Source organism: Bufo gargarizans, chromosome 3, assembly GCF_014858855.1.
Source record: "Bufo gargarizans isolate SCDJY-AF-19 chromosome 3, ASM1485885v1, whole genome shotgun sequence".
NCBI classification, from domain to species: Eukaryota; Metazoa; Chordata; class Amphibia; order Anura; family Bufonidae; genus Bufo; species Bufo gargarizans.
The window spans coordinates 392,735,210-392,747,625 of NC_058082.1; the positions used below are offsets into that span (position 1 = coordinate 392,735,210).

The 12,416-nt window shown below is 41.6% G+C and overlaps 1 protein-coding gene across 2 annotated transcripts in view; it reads right to left on the reverse strand.

Moving 5' to 3' along the window:
• GGNBP2 (gametogenetin binding protein 2) overlaps nt 1-12,416 on the reverse strand; it is a 333,171-nt gene that overhangs the window by 151,301 nt on the left and 169,454 nt on the right. Inside the window, exon 6 of one of the 2 annotated variants that reach the window (XM_044288263.1) lies at nt 7,358-7,561. In XM_044288263.1, the coding sequence (XP_044144198.1) occupies nt 7,358-7,561 (204 nt within the window). Of the gene's footprint in view, nt 1-7,351; nt 7,562-12,416 lie in introns of both variants that reach the window. The other variant, XM_044288262.1, reaches the window with a different exon arrangement.

The following is a 12,416-nucleotide window of genomic DNA, read 5'->3' on the forward strand; positions in this document are numbered from 1 at the left end:
TGTATAGGTGCTCATTTTTTGGGGGATGAGGTGACTGATTGCTACCATTTTGGGGTACATATGACTTTTTGGTCGCTTGGTATTACACTTTTTGTGAGGGACCAGTTTTTTTTTTTTTTTTTATTTTTTTTTACAGGTTCTCCTGACAGGGTATACCATGGAATATTTTCATAACGAGAGCCGGTCGTTACGGATGCGGCAATACCGCAAGTTTTTTTTTTTTTTATACACTTTTATACATTTATCATGGGAAAGGGGTATTATTATTATTAATACACTTTAATTTAGCTTTTCTTTTACTTTTTATTTTTGGCCCACTATGGGACTTCAACTTTTCAATGCAGTACAATACATGCTGTATTGTACTGCATTGAACTATCAGTGGGCTGGATCTCCTAGGCTTCCATAGAAGGCAAGCCCCAATGCCTCTGCAAGGCATCTGTCTGCCTTCTCAGCCATTGGGTCCCCATCACCACAGCACAGGGACCCGCTGGAGATATGGAGGGAACCCATACCCTCCACAACCCCTGTGTATGCCGCGGTCAGTGCTGGCCATGGCATACAAGGGGTTAATACCAGACATTTGTGTATTCACTGATGCCAGTGTATACAGCAGGGACTCTGCTCTCAGTGACAAGGCGGGCCTGTGCCGCTGATTGGGCGGACGAAGCTCCTGCACCTGCCCAATCAGCACTCCATATCTGTATGGCGCTGGGACTCAAGTAACATCCTGTAGCTCCGTACAAATATAGTAGTGGTAGCCTATGGTTTAAAGGGGTTGTGCAGGTGTGTTATATTGATGACCTGTCCACAATCAGCTGTTTGTAGAGGAGGAGTCACTATGTGAGCACTACTTCCTCTTCATTACACTGCCCATTGTCTCGGAAGAGCGGTGTAACTACAAGTACTTGCTAATTTCACTTGAATGGAGCGAGTACTTTCTAATTATACCAGACATGTCCAAACTGCGGCCCTCCAGCTGTTGCAAAACTACAACTCCCAGCATGCCTGGATAGCTTACAGCTATTAGGGCATGCTGGGAATTATAGTTTTGCAACAGCTGGACGGCCGCAGATTGGACATGCCTGAATTATACTATGCCACCACTGCAAGTGAGATGACGGGTAGTGTCATGTACCACCTCCTCTTCAAACAGCTGATCGGCTGGGGTCCCGTGCACAACCACTTTAAAAGTTAAAGGCAGAAATATTGAACTTACAAATTTCCATAAAGAAAAAAAAAAACTTATTAAAATAAATGTGTTTTTATAACCACCTAATTTACTATAACCAAAAAAAATAAAAAAATTTGGTATCCCTGTATTTGATACCTCTTGACTTTGGCTTTAGATATTCCACAGGAATTAAAGTAAAAAAGTGGTGATTTTTTTTAATTTTTTTTTTACAATTTTAATTCATTTTTCCTCTAAACAGTATAGGCTAACAAAAAAAAAAAAAAAAAAAGTCATTTGGTTTTTGGAGGGCAGATTTCACGGACAAGGTTTTTGGGTAGAATGTAAAATTCCAAACAGTCACATATTGGAAACTAAACTCCAAATAATTCACCTACGGGTATAGTGATTGGTTCAAACTCCACATAAAATTTTTAAAATTTGGGAAATTAAATTAAAAATATGTTCTTTCAAATACATAGTTTTAGCTTCAAATATTTCAATTTTCAATATTCGTAAAAGGAGAAAAAGAACTCTAAAGTCCATAATTCCCCCCGCCCCCCATGTGGTCATAAATAGTTTGGCCACACTGCAGGGTTCAGAAGCGAAAGAGCTAGGTGATTTATAAAGCACTGGCTGACAAATGAAAAGACAAAAGGTTAAATATATACAGAAATATTTTAAATAAAAATTAATCAATAACAGTTTTAGAAATCACATTCCTCAGAGTTTACTAAGTGTACTGAGCATTTTGATAACACAGGTGTCTGTAGAGGCTCTGGGGTGAATTAACGGAACCCCCAGAGGTGATCCCAACTGGAGAAGCTGCCCCTCCATGTATTAATTAGGGGGTCGAGTGAGAATTTTGCAGAAATTTAAGGTACATCCCGGGAAGTAAAAGTCATCCCTTAGCCGCAGGATAACTAGCAGTAGGAGCCTCCTGTGGATTAGAGATAACTTTCACCTATCAGAATCCCCTTTTAATACGCAGTGGATGGTGCAAAACGAAAATCATAATTTTTCTACAGATATGGCATTTGAGTGACTAGTTAGTGCCATCAGAGACTGACAACACTTCTTAAATCGAAAGGCGGGTTCTACTGGGTACAGGAATTCCACAAAAGTAGATGTAAACTGCTATATGCAGGGCTTAGAAGGGAAGGAGCGTCATTTGGTTTTTAGCGTGTGGATTTTGCAGGAATGATTTTCAGGCCCTACTTCACAATTGAAAAGACCCTGAGGTACCTGTACAGCGAAAAGCCCTTGAGAGAGAACTTTTAAAATTTAAAGTTTTCCCACAGACAAGGCATTTGAAACACACCACTCCCTTTAAAATTGCTCATTTTGCTAGGTACGGAAATGCCATAAATAATGGCATAATCTGCTGTTTGGGTATGATGCAGGTTCACAAGTGAAAGTCCACCTTTAGGCTTTTGCAGCACATATTTTTTATGGATTGCTTTATGGACACAATGTTGCTTTCAAACAGGCTCTGCTGTACCAGTACAGATATTATTTGAGATACATGTGTTTTTTATTTTTCTCTTGACAGGGCTATGAGAGTGCTTTTTTTTTTTTTTTAGCATGACATGCTATTATCATTGGTACTACAGGGGATCCAAATTACTTTTCGATCACTTTTTGGGAAGTATGATAAAGAGTGTTTTTATTTTTTTTACATTCTGGCAATGGAGGATGAGGTGAAAAGGGATGGGGCGGGGGCAAGGGATGATTGCCGAGCCGACCAAAAAATGGCTGTTCATCTGACCACGTAGACCATGTGATTTTTTTTTTTTTTATAGAGCAGACATTTACTGACATGGCGATATGTCTGAAGAACAGGAAAAATCAAGAATAAAAAAATGGATCCTGTAAAAAGAATAAAAAAAAGACCCTGTGCATCAGTTATTCACATTTAGCATCCGGTTGAGCCATTTCCCTATGATATATATATATTTATTTTCACACACATATATGGACAGCACTGTCCCACTTGGGTGAATTAAATCATAATTTTCTATTGGAAGTGCTGTCCGTTTCCTTCTACATTTTTGGGTAAGAAGTTATACCTTGGGACATGGCACCCGTGACAATTATTGTGAATTGGTGCCGCCATATTTTTTCATATATATTTATTTTACACACACTTTTTTTTTCTCTTTTAAGACGGAAAAAATAAATAAATAAATACTGTTTGTACTGAGTAATGTGAGACTTCAGCAGTAGCAGTGAAGGAGATAAGGTGAAAAGAGCTTGTCCATGAGCTCCCCTACTCTCGTGCATAAAATATCCATTCTAATATTAGGTGGGTGAACCTTTTGAAAGGTAAGTACACCAGAATCATCAGGTGTAATAACTAGTTAACATCTACCCAAAAGCCATAACATATTTTTAATTTCAGTTCAAGTAGAAAAAAAAGTTGTTCTTCCCAAAAGCACCATTTAATATTGCATATAAGGTATTTGGAAGCTGGAATAAATGCACTCCCTCCCCAACAATACAAGAATTTTTTTTTCCAGCCCATATTCTCACACCCATAACCTTTTTTTCTGTCTATAAATCTGTGCAAGGGCTAGTTTTTTGCCATCTGTAGCCTTCATTGATACCTTTATTAAGTATTATGACTTTCTGATCACTTTTTAGTCATTATTTGAGGAGCATTTTTAGGCACTCTAATATTAATGATGTTTATTATGTTCATTCAAGACATGAAAAAAGAATTAAAGGTTCTTTTTAATTATTTTTATCTTTATTTTTTAGCCCTCCTGGGGAACTTGAACATCAGATCACTTATACCACTGCAGCCTACGGGAAAATTAGAAAAAAGCATGGAATATGCAGCACTCATAAAAAATTCCATCTTAGGACATACAAAAAAGTTAAAAACATATTGCTTGCGCATTTCTGGATGGAGCTCAATACCAGAAAAAAACTGATCAGTTTTATCCTAACGCATTCTGGATGGAGAGCCTTCTGTTCAGTATGCATCAGTTCAGTACCTCTTAAATTATTTTGAAGTAAGATAAACCAAAAAGAAGAAAAAACTGGAACTGCAAATAGTATTTGCTTTTGGGCGCTGCTCGGCTGAATATATAACGCAGGAGGTGAATAAAAAGAAAAAAGTTATTTGTCTACGCGTTTCGAGGGAATTGGACCCTCTTCCTCAGGACAATCAATGATACAATAAAAGACAGTATGCATTTATTTATACACTTGTTTTTGGCGCCTAACCTAGATTTAGGGGGCGGGGCTATGGGTGGAGTTAATATACATATAAGCATATAAACAAACATGAGTAAAAAAGATCGGTCCAATATAGATAAAAACAAACTTAAAAACACTTCATATGGGCATACGGTAGTCACTGGAGTGAAAAATATGCACCAGTGGTGAATATAAATAGAGAGCAGCAGGGGGAGGTAATGCTTAAGGACGGGTCACTAAGCCACGCCCACTTTTGTGACGTCAAACTAAAGGGGAGGTTTTTGCTAAGTAATAGAAGCGCTAGGGGGGCGGGGCTGCGGCGGGGTTGATATACATATAAATAAACAGGAGGTGCGGTAATCGGTACTGTATGGGTGAAAAAACTTAGAGACACTAAGCACAGACGTCCGGTAGTCACTGGAGTGAGGGATATACACAAGTAATGGATGTAAACAAAGAGCGGCAGGGGGAGGCGATGCTTCAGCCGGGTCACTATGCCACGCCCCCATTTATGACGTAACGCTAAGGGGGAAGTTGGGTGTTGCCAAGTAACAGAAGCGCTGGGAAGCGCTATACTATACTATGCAAAGTGGTGGGACGTGCCCCCACTGTCTTGGCACATGGGCTGACAGGGCGGGCCCTCGGAGATGCTGTTCGGTCTTGTATGCCAGTGGATAGAGCGCTATACAAAACGTTATGGGGAAGGCGTAATAGATGAATGGTAAGAAAATACAAAAAGCACATAGTAAGAGGAAATTAGCATAGCAGGCAATATAGATAAAAGTACTATCATACAAAAGATATATAATGTATAAAATTATATGACACATAGGTAGTAGCATATGTTATTTGATTAAATTACTGTTTCACTCAGTTCATTAAGACCATGGGGCGTTAGCGTGTCAAGTTGATATATCCAGAAGACGTTTTTGTAGGATATCAAACCGATTAAATGGGTTTTCAGGTATATATTTTTATTGGGTGTTTTTGTTTTTCTGTGGTTGTCGCACAGTGTCTTGACAGACCGTGTTTCTGATATAGGCGTCGTATATTGTATCTATATTGATTAAGTCGACAGTGTAACTCCTGTGTCGTGCGCCCCACATACTGCAAACCGCAACTGCACTCGATTAGATATATGACATAGGAAGACTGGCACGTCATGTGTTGTTTTATGGGGAAGGATGTTTTATTACGGTTTGACATGAATGTGGTTTTGTGAGTAATTGTTTTACAGCATAAGCATCGCCCAGACCGGCATTTATAGCTGCCCACATTCTGTGCCGTAATTTTACTAGATTTATTTTGTGGTTCATTGTGTTGTCTAGGTTTGCTGGCGGCCAAAATGCTTTTTATCGTAGGGGCTCGTCTATGTGTAATGATTGGTTTATGCGCTAGGTGTTTTGAGAGGTATGGATCTTGGAGTAATATATGCCAATGTTTGGCTAAAACATTCTTAATGTGCCCATTTGACGTGCTGTACTGGGTGATAAAATTAAGATGGTCTTGTTTTTCTTGTTTTTTGGAGGTTTTTATAAGACATTCCTCCTGGGACACAATGGAACTTTTTTTCAAGGCGTTTTTTTATCAGTTTGGCTGGGTATTTTTTTGCCGAAAATCGTTTACGTATGGTGTCTGTTTGTTGTATGAAGTCTTCTTTGTATGTACAGTTGCGTCTTATTCGTTTGAATTGGCTGTATGGTATGTTTTGTAGCCATTTTTTGTGGTGAAAACTGGAATAATGGATATAACTGTTGCTATCTACCGGTTTGAAGTATGTTTTGGTGGATATGGTGCTATTGTGACTCTGAATGATAATATCTAAGAATTCGATTTCCGTTTTGTTAAAGTTGAGAGTGAAAGTGATACCCCAATCTGTTTCGTTAAGAGATTGGCAGAAGGTTTTGGCAGAGAGTTCGTCCCCATCCCATATAATGAATATATAATCAATATACCTCCTGAAAAAGATGATTTTGTTTTTGTAGATTGAGTGCTTGGTTATGTGTAGTTCTTCGAACTCCCCCATAAATAAATTAGCGAAGGACGGCGCTACTTGTGTCCCCATAGCGGTCCCCTTACACTGGTGGTAGATGTTTCCATTATATATGAAATAGTTATTCTCTAAGATAAACTGTAAGCTTTGTAGTAAAAAAGAAACTTGGGATGATTTTAAGCTGATGTCCCTTTCAAGCACTTATTGGATAGTTCGTGTTTAATGTTGGTATATAGTGATGTGACATCTAAAGTGAGAAAAGCATATGATTCCTCCCAGTTTATAATTTTTAATTCCTGGATGAGCTGACTGGAGTCATGTAGATACGTGGGCAGTTTTTTTTTTACATATGGCTGTAAGTGAAGATCCATATATTGGGATAGATTGCTTGTCGCACATTTGGTATTGGAAACTTTTTTTTTGTATGTTCTGAGATGAAATACTTTGTATTTGACAAGTGCTGAACATTCCACTCTGTTTTTCTATGATCCCTGGGAGCCAGCGCTGTGTTCGTGCACCACACCAATAATGGAGGAAAGCCGATCTTACCTTCTTTTTTTATTTTGTTCTAAGGGAAAATTGATGCATTTCTGTTCAACAGGCAGGGCTAAATAGGAACTTAACTATATGACAGGCCTGGGAGCCTTCACAAGGCACACCATGCAACAGGAACATTTGAGGTGTTAAATGTCTCTGATAGGAGTGGGCACAATTTTTAAAGATACAAATTCTGCCGTACATGTATGGCAGATGTCAGGAAGTGGGTATTAATTTAAGTTGTTTATAGCGTAAAACCTGGTGACCGATCCTCTGTGAGGAATAGTATAATTAACTACAATTTTATTACCAACAATTCACCCCTCCCGCACATTTATAAATTTTATGGAAAAACATAACATGGCAAAACTTCTTTACAAATGTAAATAGAAAATATAGAAATGGGAAACAAAATGCTAGAGGGCCAACTCTAGCAAGTTACATACTCATACCCTCCGGCGAATTCTGGCTCTGCTCTACCCAGAAGATGAGCAATGATATCTGTCTCACAAGAAACATGAATATGTCGTTCATGTGGACAACAGCGAAGACCTTCATACAGTGCTGCACAATAGCCTTTTTCTTTACTACAGTCCAGATCACCAATCAAAATGTTGTATGCTCTAAGTACTTTGTTTTTGCAGTCTGTACAAAACCTGTTGATAAAAACAAAAACAAAGGGAGACTATGAACAACATACCACATATATACATTGAGAAAGTGTTTAACACGCATTAATCATAATATAGATATATAGCCGTTATCTCAACCACCAAACATTGGGGTGCATCATCAAAAACCAAGCACCAAACGTAGTATATAAATTTAAATAATAGTGCTGCACCAAATTGAATACATGTATTAAAAAATAAAATAAAAAGGGGGGGGGGAGGATTTATCATTTTTGGTGGTTTTGGTCATCTTTGCTTTCTGAAGTTAAGCCAAATATATGAAATGACGCAAAGAAAAAAATATATAATTTGGGGTAAGCGCAATGTGGTTGCGCTTTACAGACAATGGGGGCATATCGCTAGGATGTGCCCCCATTGTCTTATAGGCGCTGGCACCCGTACCTATATCGAGAACTGAGCACTGAAAGTGAAGGAGGGCACTGTGCATGAGCAGCCACCACCCTACATTAATTTTCTATGGGGCCAGCGAAAATAGCAGAACTGGTTTAGCCATTTTCATGAAGCCCATAGAAGTGAATGGGAGCGGTGGCCGGTCATGCATGGTGCACTCCCACTTTTATGGGGTGCTGGTGTTCTGCCAAATCTCTATACCTTGTGAAAAGTCTATACCGGAAGTGAAGCGGCCGCACCGGAGGTGACGAGATCGCCAAGGAATCAGCTGGAGGAGGGTGTGCGCGGCGCTGACCAACAGCACATCCACCGGCTTAGCAAAGAATTATTGCAGGGCCGCGATAGAAGTACTTAGTACAGCGTGCGTGCGCACTTAGGGGTATAGAGATTTTGCAGCGCAAAATGTTTAATCAGATCTCCCTACCCCTGAGTGTGCACGCGCCCACAAATCATCAGTTGCAGTTCAGCCTTAACGCAGAGCTGAGTGCTGGATATCGAGCTCACCACATATGCAACTGATGATTTGTAGGCGCCTGAGCACTCAGGGGTAGGGAGATCTGATGAAACATTTTGCGCTGCAAAATCTCTATACCCCTAAGTGCGCACGTGCGCTGTATGTAGAGTTGTTGCGATACCAAATTTTTGATTCGGTTTCGATACCATGAAAAAGTATTGCGATACGCGATACCACGCGAAAAAAAATAAACCAAAAAAGCAACGTGCATTCCACATGTTTAAAAATGGCGAATCGTGCAGTTTTTATTAATTTTTTTCTGTTCCGGCGTTCACCACCTAGATTTTTTTTTATATTTTAATAGTTTGGACTTTTCTGACGTGGCGATATGTAATATGTTTATTATTTATATATTTTATATATGTGAAATTTGGAAAAGGGGGTCATTTATACTTCATATTTTGGTGGGGTTTTTTTTTACTTTTTTTTTTTTTTTTTACACTTTTTATTTAATAACTATTTCCCCCCTTAGGCTACTTTCACACTAGCGTTCGGGTGTCCGCTTGTGAGCTCCGTTTGAAGGGGCTCACAAGCGGCCCCGAACGCATCCATCCAGCCCTAATGCATTCTGAGTGGATGCGGATCCGCTCAGAATGCATCAGTCTGGCAGCGTTCAGCCTCCGCTCAGCAGGCGGACATCCGGAACGCTCCTTGCAGCGTTCGGGTGTCCGCCTGGCCGTGCGGAGGCAAGCGGATCCATCCAGACTCAAGTCAATGGGGACGGATCAGTTTGAAGATGACTGAAGATTGAGCCATATTGTGTCATCTTCAAACGGATCCGTCCCCCATTGACTTTGAATGTAAAAGTCTGGACGGATCCGTTCAGGCTACTTTCACAGTTAGAATTTTTTTTACAATATAATGCAGACGTATCCGTTCTGAACGGATCCACCGTCTGCATTATATGAGCGGATCCGTCTCAGAGGGATTCGTTCTGAACGCAAGTGTGAAAGTAGCCTTAGGGGCTAGAACCTGGGATCTTTCATCCCTTGTCCTATTCAGCTCTATCAGGGTGAATAGGACTTCACACTGTCCCTGCTGCTCTGTGCCTTGTGCACACAGCATCAGGGATGTTACCATGGCAACCAGGGCTTCTGTAGCGTCCTGGCTGCTATGGTAACTGATCAGAGCCCCAGGCTTACACAGCTGGGGCTCCGATCAGAAGCTGCCACTGCACCACCAATGAGGGGGAGGGGAGAGGTCCCTGTGGCCACTGCCACCAATGATTTTAATACTGGGGGGTTGAGAGGGGGCCGGCGCACTGTGCCACCAATGATTTTAATGGGATGGGGGGTTGAGGGGCACACTGAACCACCAATGATAAATTACCCCTTTATACAGGAGGCGGGTACTGGCAGATCAGCAGTTAACCCCTTAGGTGCCGCACCTGAGGGGTTAACTGCCTTTGATCGCAGCTCCCTGTCAGGGGCAGGGTGCCGGCAATGCGATTCTGCTGCCGGCACCCGCCTCCTGTATTGTGTTAGACTGACTACTGTATGAGCCAGACTTTCACTATCAGGCCATACAGAGCGGCGCCCAGCGATGTCCCAGCACTCACCATTAGTCCTGGGCTCCGCTCCGTTCGCCTGCAGTGCTCCATTACTGTCTCCTCTCCTGCTCCACATGCTGCTGATTACTATCGGAGCGATGGGAGGAGACATCAGCTTCACTAGTGGGCGTTCCTTCTTCCTGGCTGTAGCGCTGTCCAATCGCAGCGCAGGGAGAAGGAACGCCCACTAGTGAAGCTGATGTCTCCTCCCATCGCTCCGATAGTAATCAGCAGCATGTGGAGCAGGAGAGGAGACAGTAATGGAGCACTGCGGGCGAACGGAGCGGCGCCCAGGACTAATGGTGAGTGCTGAGACATCGCTGGGCGCCGCTCTGTATGGGAAATGGGAATAGTCCTATCATTGGTGGCTCAGTGCGCCCGCCCCTCCTCCCCCCTCTTCTCATTGGTGGCAGCGGCAGCAGCACAGGGGGAGGGAGGACAGCTTCCTTCTCCCCGTGCTGCTGAGAGAACATGACCGTGCCGATAGCAGCGCGCTCATGTTCAGAGATACTAGGCTGCGCAGAAGCGCAGGCCAGTATCGAAAAAACGGAAATCCCGGTATCGTATCGATACTGGGACAAAAGTATCGATTGGGTATCGAAATTTCGATACCCGCAACAACCCTAGCTGTACGAAGTACTTCCATCGCAGCGCTGCAATAATTCTTTGCTAAGCCAGTGGATGTGCGTTTGCGCAGTGCCACGCAACGCACACCCTCCTCCAGATGATTCCTTGGCAACCTCGCAACTTCCGGTGCGGCCGTGTCACTTCCCGTATAGACTTTTCGCAAGGTATAGAGATTTGGCAGAACACCGGCTTGGTGGTGGCTGGACTGGAGTCCTCCAGCCACCACCTTGCGGTGCTCCATTCTCGACATATAGGACAACATATATAAGACAATGGGGGCATATAAATAGAATACTTCAAGAGCTTTACTCTTTAATCTCAACACCTCTGCTTGCCTGTCAGTGAATGGAAATTTTGCTCCCAGAGGGAAAAAAGATTTTTCATCTCATATTGTACTTCATGACACTGGTAAAATGGAGTAAAAAAAAATAATACATTTATTCTTTAGAAAAAAAAACTACAAATTTGCCCAAAATTGGGAAAAATTAGCAAACTATCACATTTCAATTTCTGTACTTCTATAATACATAGAAATACCTCCAAAAATATTACTTTACAGTCCCCGTATGTCTACTCCATGTTTGGATCATTTTGGGAATGACATTTTAGTTTTTGGGGAAGTTACAAGGCTTAGAAGCAAATCTTGAAAAGTTTCAGAAATGTTCAAAAACCCAATTTTTAGGGACGAATATAGGTCTGAAGTCACTATGTGAGGGTTACTTAATAGAAATGACCCATTCTAGATACTACACCCCTCAGGGTATTCAAAACTGATTTTACAAACGTAGTTAACCCTTTAGAGTGTTCCACAACAGTTAATGGCAATAAATTTCCAAATTAAAAATGTTTGCAAAAATTTACATTTTAAATATTTTTTTCCAGTAAGAAAACAAGGGTTAACAGCCAAAACAAAATGCTATATTTATTGCCCCGATTCTGTAGTTTACGACCACATATGGGATGTTTCTGCAAACTACTGTACGGGCACACAGTTGGACGTAGAGGGAAAGGTGCGCCGTGTGGTTTTTGGAAGGCATATTTTACTGGACTGGTTTATTTACACCATGTCCCGTTTGAAGCCCCACTGATGTACCCCTAGAGTAGAAACTCCATAAAAGCTACCACATTTTGGAAACTACGGGATAAGGTGGCAGTTTTGTGGGGACTATTTTTAGGGTACATATGATTTTTGGTTTATCTATATTACATTTTTGTGAGGCAAGGTTACCAGAAATAGAAATTCTGAAATTTCATCTCCATTTGCCAATAACTCTTGTGGAACACCTAAAGGGTTAACGACGTTTGTAAAATCAGTTTTGAATACCTTGAGGGGTGTAGTTTCTTAGATGGGGGTCGCTTTTATGGAGTTTTTAGTCTAGGGGTGCATCAGGGGGGCTTCAAATGGGACATGGTGCCAAAAAACACCCAGAGTAGGGGGACATTCTGGGGGTTGAACATGGGAATCTCGACCCTCGTACACACAAACCTTGTAAGTGTACCCTGAGGTACTCTCACAAAGTTTGTACAGCGTCACGCCATACCTCGCCCGCTTAGAGGGAATATACTGGCGGAAAAGGAGTCTCCCTTGAACGCAATGAGAGACTCATCAACCGCGACCTCCCTTACAGGTACATAGGCCTGTACAAATTTGGCCCCAAAGTGATCGATGACCGACCTGATTTTGTACAGGCGGTCATAGGCAGGATCACCTTGGGGGGGAGAAACATGCTGCATTATCT